The sequence below is a fragment of the Pelmatolapia mariae genome, linkage group LG3_W, assembly GCF_036321145.2.
Source record: "Pelmatolapia mariae isolate MD_Pm_ZW linkage group LG3_W, Pm_UMD_F_2, whole genome shotgun sequence".
Taxonomy (NCBI): domain Eukaryota; kingdom Metazoa; phylum Chordata; class Actinopteri; order Cichliformes; family Cichlidae; genus Pelmatolapia; species Pelmatolapia mariae.
Genome location: NC_086229.1, coordinates 37,781,025 through 37,793,663, shown reverse-complemented (window position 1 = coordinate 37,793,663; position 12,639 = coordinate 37,781,025). Strand labels below are relative to the sequence as shown.

General features: G+C 40.0%; 1 protein-coding gene across 1 annotated transcript in view; it reads left to right on the top strand.

Moving 5' to 3' along the window:
• The window catches only part of LOC134624410 (protein NLRC3-like), a 59,042-nt gene that overhangs the window by 37,874 nt on the left and 8,529 nt on the right, over positions 1-12,639 (top strand). Inside the window, 1 exon segment of the mRNA XM_063469396.1 lies at positions 12,375-12,610. Coding sequence (XP_063325466.1) covers positions 12,375-12,610 — 236 coding nt within the window.

The following is a 12,639-nucleotide window of genomic DNA, read 5'->3' as shown; positions in this document are numbered from 1 at the left end:
TGGAGCGGATCTCCTGTCTAGTTCTGCACAGAAAGCTGATGTCACTGCAGCTGCTAATATGTGCTGCAGCCAAGCCTACATGAGAGGGCTGTGCTGTGGAACAGGGTGGTGCAGGTGGTGTTATCTATCTATCTCAGAGAGATTTCACTGTTAAATGTCACATATTTCTGATATATGTATAATACATAATCATGCTCTGTTACACACATTCATATTTGACTGTTACTGTATCATATTCAGTCCTCGTCTTACACTCAGGTGTTCATCGCAGTCACAGACGTGTCTGTAGTTGTTGTTGTCAGTGTGTGTGTGTGTGTGTGTGTGTGTGTGTGTGTGTGTGTGTGTGACTTTTACTGCTACCTTTCATTACATAATTACCAACAAGAATAAACTGGTAATTACCACCAAAGAACAGCTCACTTCCAGATGTTATTATCAACTTATTTTTTTTTCCAACCTAAATATCACCTGCTTTAAAGCAGCCTGGTTGTCTAGCAGTACTAGTTTCTGTCACTAGATGGCAGTGTAGGCTTTGGTATGTGTTTGATCACTTTGTGCTTGTGTGTTTCTCGTGTGATCACAGCTGAGACGTGTTTGGTTCTGTGGGCCTTTCAGTTTCATCTAAAACCTCCTGACAGTCTGAATAATCGTCGCCTTCGTTGAGATCAGACAAAAGCACCGTAACCGTAAAAGCACGTGTAACCGGCGTGTCCCTACGTTGTGTCTGACAATGAAAGGTCAAAGAAACAAAGAGCTCCAAGTCACTAACTTGCTCGCTGCAGCTCCTACAACCAAATGCAAACAGGAGGGAAGAGGGTTAGCTCCACCCACCACAACTTCCAAGCTAGCAAGAATGATCTATTCATGCTAGCATAGACTGTGCCTGTAACACATCTGTGGCACACACGTACTACACATTTACAGCATCTAGCAAAGACACAGTTATGACAATAACTGAACAAAAAACACAATCAGAAACATCAGGGTGGCTAAATATACATTATATGTGTGTTGTACAGTGTTGGGAAAGAAATGACACCGACCCCTCCCACAGGGGAATTGTAGCAAAGGGGAGGGGCCAAAGGGGTACCCCAAAATTTACAGGGTTGCACCAAAGAAGACGAATGAGGAGGGGCTCCAACTGATAATAAACATAAGTGCAGACTTGGAGGTCCTGCAAGTATAAAAGGACCAGTTTGGGTCTGGTTCCATTAATAAACCACATACTAATGCTCACTATTGTGTAGTTATTATAAAGTGCGACTAAATCCTCCCTCTGGATGGAAGAGTCCATGTGTCAGTATTCAGACACCTGGCTTGGGTTTCTGCAGCTAATGTGTCACCTGTGAGGACTCTGAGACAAACCCACAGCATGCAGGTCATTCCTACATCTGTTGCTGTGTCCTCAGTTTCCCAGCATGCCTTGGCTGTGCTCATGGAAGTGAATGAGGGGGAAAGATCTGTCCTGCTGCCCTGTCAGTACTCGGATTTCATACCTGGTGATCTCAGAGGACAAAAGCAGCGTTACATCGGCGCACATCGATGAGAGCTGATGCTCTCAACACTTCAGACCTCCGCCTGTCTCTGAGAAAACCAACAATGGCTGTCAGCAGCAACTACACCTGCTCCACCAGTGCTGGGAGAGAAGAGCTGAGACTGACAGCTCTTTGTACAGGTCAGTACTGTAGAGGTCAGAGGTCAGTTTGCTGACAAACCATTTAAAAACATTTTTGAGCTAAAATCCATGGAAGTCACAGAGGAAAGAAGAGACACTGCAGAGAGGATCCAGAATATTTGATGTTTCCTGATGACAGTTAAAGTTTCCAGCTATCAAAAAGTGTAACAGCGCAGCCTTCATGATCTTTCAGTTCTCCGTCATTAGTGATGACTGTCCGTTATAAATCATGTTGGCTAGTTTTCTAACTCAGTCCATGTCTCCAAAGCAAACTTCTGTCCCACACTTTCTGTGCTGAGTCTTCAGGGATTCTTTTCACTTGGTGCTGAACTAACTTTAATGAATTGGGGCTCCAAAGAAACCCCAGCCCTCCCTAAACAAGGCTAACAATGCAACAACTCTTTGGGCTCTCTGTAGTGTAGCTATTAATCACAATCAGCTTTACTGACCACAGATATGCACACATGACACCTTCATGACAGACACTTACTATATGCACAGCATATGCATGAGGACTGACTATAAACATCTACAGAGCCACTTCCTCTAGCTGCTGCTGGTACATACCTGTCCTTTCATCATGGCTGCTCTCCTTGCTCCTCCTCTTTCTCTGCTTTCTGCTGTCTGAGGTTTTCACTAAGTACACGGTCAGTTGTGGCTGATGTCTGTGGTCTCGTCCTGAACAGTGGTTCTGCTGACACTCACTGGTCCTCTGACTCGTTCCTTCCTCGTGTCAGTGCTTTCAGTCTTCTCCTTTGGCGAGCTCATTATCCCAGCTGGGTATCTGAATGGGCGGCAAGGCGCAGGTGTTGATTGGCCACAGTCAGATCCACCTACAAGCATCTTTGAGGGAAACATCCTGGTGGCAAAAGAAGCTGAAAGTCCGTGTAGAGTGTAGCTAGCATACAGCTAAAGCTAAGTCAAAGAGTTCTGTTCAATTCTAGTTATCAGTCACGTCTGAGCAACAACAGGAAGTGCTGTGGACTTTTGGAGGAAACAGAAAGTTCATGTTGATGTCACAGCTCATTGCTCGCCCAGATCTTTGCACATCTGTAGAACTTTGCTGCAGAATGCAAAGCACATGTGGCTACAGGAAGATTCAGAGGAAGATACATGAGATAGAGAACATGACCCTGTGACTGTGGCAGATCACTGTTTTAATGGATGCACCGCTACATTTACCCACTTAGCCCGCTGGCTTTTCACACAAACACACTTGTTTTCATGTTTTAGGGAGGACAACTAATTAAGATGATGCTTTTTCTCGCCACTTATTCTCCAAACTGAAGCCTAAACCTGACACACACACACAGTAGCTGCAGCTGTATGATACGACTTTCACCTGCTGCAGGTACAACAAACACTCACTGACTTCTTAAAGGAAGCAGGTGTCACATATTGTAAAAACAAGCATGTAGTCACTTCTAAAGCTTTAGTTGTCCCCATGATGGACAGCACCTCCACCCCCTGCAGGAGGCTGTGGAGGCCCTGAGAGCTCCTTCATCCCCACAGTCACACTGTGACACAGAATCAAATGTACACTCTGAAGATCATGAGTGGGTTTGTTTTCTTTGTTTTTCCACAGAAAGTAGTGAGAAACAAGTCTGAGCTGTTTGTGCTCGTTCAGCCGTGACTCAGCAGCTAAAGCAGGGGTGTCCAACATACGGCCAGTGGGCCACATCAGGCCCTGATACACTTTCATATGTCAGTTATTATTAATGATTAATGTGGAGCTGAATCTTCAGCCCTGCTGGTCTCCACGCAGACAGGGGTGGGACCATGCTGCCAATCACATGCAGAGACAGACTAGGTCATACCATTATTTAAATGGTAAATGGACTGATTCTTATATGTTGTATATCTTGTATAGAGCGCTTTTCTACTCTACCGGAGTACTCAAAGCGCTCTATACAACATGCCTCATTCACCCATTCACACCCACTCATACAAGCACTTCTAAACCCAAGTGCAAAGTAAACTACATTCACACACATTCATACTCCGATGAACACATCGGAGGGCAACTTGGGGTTAGTATTTTGCCCAAGGATATTTGGCATGCAGACTGGGGAAGCCAAGGATCAAACCACCAACCTTCCGATCAGTAGCTGATCTGCTCTACCACCTGAGCCACAGCCACCCCCTTCTTTATGTCAAAGAAGGACAGCAAGTGTAATGGTACAGGCCGGGTCCACAGAGAGACGGCAGCAGATTTAAATACAAGCGTGTCAGGAAAATGTAAAATGAGCAGCTTGTGAATAATAATTGAATATTAGATAAAATAAAGTTTATACAAAGTGTGTTTGAATAGCAGAGATGCAGAAATGTGAGCATGTAGCACAGAGTCACGGCTCAGAGTCTAAATGAGTCTCACAGGCTGAATGTGTGTTTTGCTCCTTATAATCATTATAAATTATAAATTACATTTATAATTTATCATTCTTAATGCATTATTGTGGGGTCTACCTTACAATATAAAGCACCTTGAGGTGACTGTTGTTGTGATTTGGTGCTATATAAATAAAATTGAATTGAAATTGAACTGTTTGATCTGCTGCTCACCACAAACAACCACAAGCAGACATTTTCGATTTTTATAGTTTCCAGCTTTTCCTGCTAATACAAACCTCCCTTATGCACATTTAAATGACACAAAGTTCAGTAATAGTTTCAGCAATAAACATAATAATATTAAAGACAAAAAGTTTCTTTTTTTCACTTCCTATTATAGAAATCTTCAGTTTTTTTACGACTACAGTTAAAGCTGGACAGAGTGGGCGATGAGCTATCAGAACTTTTTATTTCTGACAGTTCAAAGAGTCGCGCTGACAGATTTCTGTCATCACAGCAGCTTTATCTTCATCATGTAGAACAGGGATGTCAAAGTCCAGGCCTCGAGGGCCGGTGTCCTGCAGGTTTTAGGTAACGACCTGGGTGAACACACCTGAATCAAATGAGTAGCCTCTGGAGAACTTCCAGACATGTTGAGGAGGTCATTTAGCCATTTGAATCTGTGTTGGGTCAAGGACACATCCAAAACCTGTAGGACACCGGCCCTCGAGGCCTGGAGTTCGACACCTGTGATGTAGAAAAACAGTTGAATATGTAAATCCTTCACAGTTACAGGGACTTTCACTGGTCCGACCCATTAAAGTCAAAGGGGGCTGGATGTGGCCCCCATGTAAAGTCAGTGTGACACCCCTGCTCTAAATCATGGACTACAGGAACCATTAACATTCTAGCATAGCATCAGTATAGCACAGCAAGCATGCCCAGTCAATGACGACACACATTAGCTGTTCCTGCATTAGCAGTTAACGTTAGCAATGCTAGCTTCCCGTTACTGACTGTGTTCATGTGCAACGTGCTGGCTGTGTGCGACCGCACACAGCCAGCGACCGCACGCTTCGTAGTACGCGCAGTTCACGGACTACGTGGGGCATTACAAAGTGCGGAACAGAGAGGCTTGTGTAATGGGATGGTTTGGCCTTCCCAACCCTGCTCAGGTTGCCTAGCAACCATAATACTAACCAAAAGAAATGTTTCATACAGCATTGTTTGACAGTTTTTTTGTTTGTTCATTTTTTTAATGACATCACTTTGATTAGTTGAGTATCTGAGGCTGAGACCACAGGACTGTAAAACACGATTGTTGGGCTTCATTTCCGTACTGAACAGTCATTTTAAGATTAGTTAGTAAATAACAATTAGCTAATGTTGTTCATGAGACTGAAGTCATCTCACTTTAGTAATGTAAATATAATATGGCTAATATCATAGTTATTATAGTAATCTCTGGCAGTGTTGCTGAATCTGCCGGAGAAAGATCAGATGTGGATGGGTTGCTGCCACTGAGACCTGCGGTTTGTCTTTTTTGGTCGGCGAGTAGAGAATCACGCAGGGTGGTCTGCAAAGAGCTTTAGAATGCTTCCTCCCACCGTCCACTGCATCGTCCATCCACATGGTTTGCAGGGCTGGCTCACTTGTGGCTGCCACACCACTAAGATATTTTCAGAAATATGCAAGCAGGAGATGGTGGATGCTATATTACTACTAGTATAACACTTGTAACTCTGTAGAAGACAATAATTTGATAAAGTGCTATGTAAAACAAAAATAAACCAAAAGATTAGATTCTATTAGTTTGAAAAACATTTAGTTTACATATTTTATATAATACAGTAAATGAGTATGAATGACCTGCATTCATTCAGTCAGTCACTGATATTATCCATGAAACTAGCTAAGTAATTTCTAAATGTGTGTAGATTAACAACAATTATTTTACCAGGAAATGATCGTCTCTAAGGTACCAAAAATGCCGGCGACTTTGATAAAGGTTTTGTAGCTCCTCGAAATTAAAAGAGTACACAACACACAAAGCAATATTTCTCCATCCATTTTAAAGTTTCCGCGCTGTGAGGTTAGTGAGCGGAAAAAAATGGAAGTCAGGGTGGACATGAAGAAAGGCTAGAAGGCTGTCCAATTTAACAGTCGCTCACATCCTTCCTACCTGGTCGTCAAAGGATCCTTCGAAGCATACTTACTTCCTCATCCAGGCAGTCCAAAGCATGTCACACATCAGAATGCAGATGAGCTTTTTCAGCAAACTCTTATCTTCAATCTGTCTTAAGTTCTACACAAAGACAGTAATCTGTTGGTTCATCAGCTCTGAATGGAACTTGAACAGTATCATACTCTTTGGAATTTAAAGGATTTGTCAGTCTGATAAACACTGTTAGCATCAGTATAATCGGTATGAATTTTTAGACCCATCAGATATTGATCAGTAATCAGTCATCACTGATGGAACATTGTTCTGTCTTTTAACTGAAAACAGCCAAAGGGAGCAGATAAAACCAGTTTATTCAACAGAAGTCAACATTCAGGTTTAAGTGAAGTGACGTGGAAAAAACAAGAAGAAAAGCAACTCCAGTACAGTTTACTGTAAGTGTAAGCAAAGTCGGTGAGATATAAAAATTATGTTAGTTAAAAACAGTAAAGGTAAGACTGACTTTGTCTATGAGAGATGTGCAAATTGCATTAATAAATAATATGTACATGCTATAAAGTTGCATTGCAGCTTTAATATTGCCATTTTTTTATGTTACTTTTCAAGTGCCTTCATCATTTCAAATGTTAATAACCAAAGACAGTTTAGGAAACAACTTAGGAAAGGACAAAATACATACAGCATACATAAATTTTATTGTAAAAAAAATAATTTATTCAAAACCGATGTCTGTCGGGATTTAGGATGTGAGAGCGTCTGTCTGAATGGAAATATTCACTCTGACTCCTCTGTCTTTCTAAATGGAGGGACAGTAACTGCGTGTGAGCGTGTAAAAACTCCACACATAAATGCAAAAAAAATTAGTTTCCGAAAATCTTCACCCTGGTAAAGTTTTTTTTAAAAATCTCATCGAAAACACGTCGATGAAAGGTGCAAACGCATAGAAAGATCTGCATTTTCAAGAATACCTGTCTATGTGTGGATATAGCCTTAGTCATCCAGGTCATGCTAGTCATAGATGAATAGGATAAAATAGTCATCCAGGAAAAAAATGAATCAGGTTGTTAATAATTGATATAATAATTGCTTTTATCTTTCATAGAAAGTGTGACTGGATTTATAGACTATAAACAGAGAAACATGCTGTGAATGTTTGCAGTGTATATATATATATATATATATATTTATGCTCCAAACAAAGTCAGCAATCTTGATGCGGCTGTATTAGATGTCTGTTCACACTGGTAGATACAATAAATTTTTGTGTTAACCGGTGACTTTTAGTCTGAACCAGTCTGAAGTCAAACACACTGATGTAGGATCAGAAGCTGCAGTCAGACTAATATTAAATTATAAAACCAAAGATCTGTTTCTACACAGTAAAGTCTGTGACACAAACCACATCATGTTTGTCTGGTAGGGAGAGAAGAGAGAAAATGTTTGCAGGCTATGTTTGGAGAGACGTGTTTCCTGTTTCACATTTGCCTGTTTTCTACATAAAACCAGAAAGACGAAGAACATGTTAGACCTGAAAAGGGGATAAAGTAATAACGACGCTTAGAACATGATGCTCCTCTTCCAGCAGCTTCATGAGGTACTTAGGTCAGAGCCAGTGTTGCCAACTCCTCAGTAAGGAAAATCGCTACTGGCTGTCCTAAAAGTTGCTAGAAGTCGCTAAATGACATCATCACCTAATTTATGCATAATTGGTCATGCCTATGTAATTGTAACCTACACTGTAGAAGAGAGAAATAACATTGTGGAAAAGACATAAAGTTAGTAAATCACCCTATAAGCATTTAGAATATATTTAGAAGTACAAATTAGATTTATTTTAGCAATTATTGTTTTTTTTAATGTCACAATTCCAACACGCCACCTTTATCCGGACTTGGTACCGTCAAAGTGACTCAAAATAGCCACTCTGGTGGCTACTGCAGGCATAACTAATCAATCATGATCACTAAATCACATGGTTTATTCCCCAGGCTTAACAAGAAGACCATTGATTGAATTTTAAACAGGTTGTAATAACATTAAGAATTGTTATGCAGTTCAACAAAGAGTTAATAACGTTTTTTATGTTGGATGTTGGATGATGTAGCAGAAACAAACTTACAGGTTATTTCAGTTTCCTTGGTTGTTTACACAGCATGGCTGAAGGACAGCAGGGTGAGGACTACAGTCACATTCTTCACAGTGTGCAAGATAGGTTGCCATGGTGATGTACTTTGGTGAAAAATTATTTCCTTTTATAAACCTGGAAAAAAAACAAGAGTTAACAAGTTAAATCTAAAGACAGTTTGATAACCACAAATACTTGTTCTTAGTACTTCTGGTAAAGAAGTTTAAATATGTCTATCTCCACCAAAGTCAAAGCTCAGTGTGAATGGTGCTCTCTGACTCCTGAGACTCACGCTGGTACTAACAGTGATGTGTTTACACCAAATAAGTGCTTTCTATTTATTTACAGACACAGAATGACAGAAAAACTCTGATTTGATTTCTTTATGGTGTTGTGTCTGTACTAGAGGTCAGAGGAGGCTTTGTGAAGTAAAACTGTGTCTGTTTCCTGAAAAAGTTGGTTTGTGAGAAGTTAAATGGCAGAATAAATGGAAATGAAGCAAGACAGTATAAACAAAAGGATCCTGTGTCTCATGGAAGGGTGGAGGAAATTCAGAGCAAATGGGGGGGAAAGGAAAGAAAAGGGGGAAAGAGATCCCAAGGAAGCTCAACTTTTCACAGTGAAGTCTGCCATTCAGGAATTTGAAGGATGTTGTTAAATGAACTCAACTGTGTCTGTTAAGGCCCTCCCACCTGTGCTCAGCTTCAACTGGAGTCCCGCCTCCTTCCAAGAAGCAGCTCACCTGTGTGTCCGTGTTTAGTGTCCAGCTGTGGAGTGGAGCTTGTTGTTGGTGTCTCTGTGTGAAGAAACTGTAAGTTTTCTTTGTTGTCACAAGAGACACACCATAGTGCGTGTCTTGCGTTAAACACTTTGAATTTTGTCGCTTGCTTTAACTTATTTCAGTCAGTTTTCCTGGATTTGGTTATAAACCTATGCCAAGTAATAGCAATAATTTTATGTTAAATAAATCCAGATAGCTTCTTAATGGTACGTTAAGATAAGTGCAGAATCAAACCCTGATAGTTTTTAAATTTGTTTAAAAGTAGATACAAATTAACTGTTCATGAAGGTTTTTTACTTGTTTTGTGTCACTTTGAGAATCTTTATTGCATGGGTGCTCTGTATCAACTTCATTATTCTGTAAAAAGACTGTTTTAGAGCAAGTATACTCATCTAAAAGTTAACATCAACACACAAGACTCAATGAGAAGCACAAATAATCACAAAATGAACATTATTCAGTCCTGATTATCTGATATCAGAGCCTTTTTATATAAGGCAATCTGCGAACTCAGTCTGACAGCTGATGATTAGGGTGTCACAGAAACTGAAGAAGCTGATTGAGCAGAACAGGAAGTCATGCATTTATTTCTTTTACATCTAGTAAATCTGATATATAATCTCAATTAATTTATAGATCAAACAACCTGATATGTGTTAGTCTTCATACAGTGTTGTCAAACAACATGTTGTTACTGTTGATGCTTGTGTGCTGCAAACTGAAACTATGCTTGTAGTTACTAGATTTTCTAGTTTAAACTTCCATGAAGAGTGGAAAAAAACTCCTAACATTATACAAAGCATTTTTGTTTCTCACGAATATGATGGAAAACAGATGGCAGAAGAAGAGATGGTGCAGAGATTATTAGTTGTGAAAATGCAACGCAGTATCACAGTGTAAATATATATAAAAATCTATTCTGTGCTTTGTCCTCAATAATATTGTTTTGTGTACTGAGGGAAGAAATGGTAAAAATTGTGTTTTCTAGGGAAAGCGCTCGAAAGCACTCTCTGCTTGCAAGCAAAAACAAAAGCACCGCCCTTTCCTATTTCGGGAAAAATTTACCATGTCAAAATTATATGGCAACATGGCATTTATTTTTTGCTTTTTTAGGAAGAGGCGGAAGTTTTAGGAGTGGCAGTGGTGAGAGAGAGTTTTGATATGTCAGAGATTTGTGACATTTAGCTTGTTTGGAGTGTATATCAGAGCATTGAGGCAACTGCTAAATGTCACAGTTGCTGCCAAAAACCCACGAAAGGCAGATTATAGTGTAAACACTATCTCCAGGTGGAAAACAGGAGGAGTGATACACCTGTCAGGCCTGCAGGTATCAGGCTTGTGATTATCTCCTTTATCTTACTGTAGACAGAAATATTTTTTTGCAGTCGCACAAATAATTTGTGTGGTATCTTATTTTATGCAGAACAGCTGATTGTTCTGTAAATAGTTTGAAATGTTTTTTTTAAACGCCTCCCCTGCATTTTTAGGTAAATATCTGCATATACCTTGTGCATAGGTTTTAAAAATTTACAATTGATTGGTGATTCAAGTTATGAAAATGATTTGTTAATGGTTGTATTTGTTACAGTAGAAATAACTATTTTCTACTCTGATTTTTTTTTTTTGGTGTAATTTTAGATTTTGTGTTAGTACAGTATGTCAAGATGAAACAAATAACAGTAAATTCAGACATGTGAGGTTGTTCTAAAAAGAATGATACCAAATAAGGCAAAATAAAAATAAACTGTTTTGGCCCATTGACCAGTTTATTAAGTTTCCCCCTGTCCCCTTCTGCAGATTCCACCAGCAGACCATAAAAGATAGCTATACAGATAAACAACAACAGAAGGCCTCTGGCTGGACTGAAACTTCTGTGTTTCCTGTGATTTAAATGACCACTTTTCTTCTGATAGCCCTGAGCAGCTAAATTAGCAGCAGGTGTTTAACCGCTTACAGCAGGGGTGTCAAACTCAAATAAAATTCAAAACTGGAACAAAGTCGCAGGCTAACATTAATATTTATTGAAATCTTTATCCAGATATAAGAATGAATCTTTTCTTATGGACTCAAACAAGTCAAACAAGTTTTGCTGATATGGAACAAGCAAAGCTTAATACTAATCTCTATGTATGTGTATGTTGTGTATGTATATGATGTATATGTATATATATTAGCTGTATAATACCAGTAGGCCAGCTCTAATAGTAATTTGGTATGGCTTCGCGGGCCAAATGTAATTAGCGGGCCAGAGTTTCACACCAATGGCAGTTATCACCATGTTTGACGGTAAAATTACGTCTCAAATAAGCTGCTCAACCGTGTCAAAAAGAAAAGGACTCTGAGTCTGGCTGGAGAATTTGCCCTTCTATTTTAAGTTTATTAAAATATGTTAAATCAGCATAATTAAAATATTCATCTGAATATAATATGAACACTTGAATCGTTTGCAAGAACTGGAGAATTTTTTTTTCTTTTTAGGGACTTTAATCTTCTGAAAATTTGACATAATCCATTTAGAAAAACTGAAGAATCTGCAGGCGCAACATCTGAAACATGTAAACGTATCTAATTACTTAACATTAAAACCAGTTAACTTGGAACACAGAGGTGCTTGTTACTGACATAAAGCTGCTCTCTGCAGCCATGTTTAACCTGCTGCTTTGTAGGACTACAGTAATGGAGGATTAGGGGGCTGAACTTGACCTGTGACACTTTTTGTAGTGAACTGATGAAAGCTGTGTCTCTGATGGATGTTAGTCCAACACATCAGACACGACCTCTGCAGCTCTCAGTTGATGTGCACATGAATGATTTGTGTTTCCTCTGCAGGTGAAGGTAGAAAGTGTGTGTGAGCTGAATTGAGCAGCATGGATCAGTGTGAGGACAGAGAGGAGGGAGTCCCTCCCTCTAAAACCACTCTGTGTGGGGAACATGAGAGCCAGACCAAAGCTCAGAGGTGAGATGAAACTCTTTGTCACAGCTACTGGAATTTGTTTATTTGCATATATATCTACTGTAAAGAATGGAGAGGACCAGATTAGAGTGAGTCTCCAGGGAATGAATGTGAGTGAACTGGAAACATGACTGTTTGTGCGAAAGTCTCAAAGTGATGCTTCTTGTGTCAAAACAGCACTTTGATTCCAGACAACATGCTGAATTCAAACAGAAGAAAACTTTTACTCTTCTTTGTGACCATCAGAACTTCTGCATCATCTTTTAAATTTGGATAATTTTAGCCACAGTCAGTAAATTATTTAGTGATGAAGAAATGTGTTCACAGAGAGAGGAAGAGAAGTGGTGTTTGTGAGGAGGAGCAGCTGTCCTGCTGTGCTTTGTGTCAGGACGTCCTGAAGGATCCAGTCTCTACCAGCTGTAGACACTGGTTCTGCAGACAGTGCATCTGGTCATACTGGGACCAGTCTGCTTCATCAGGAGGCTCCTCCTGTCCCCAGTGTGGAGAAAGATCCAGAACCAGAGCTGGACTGCAGACAGCCAGTCAGAGCAGCTGTGTACAAAGTAAGACTGAACATCTGTCTGCTGATGGA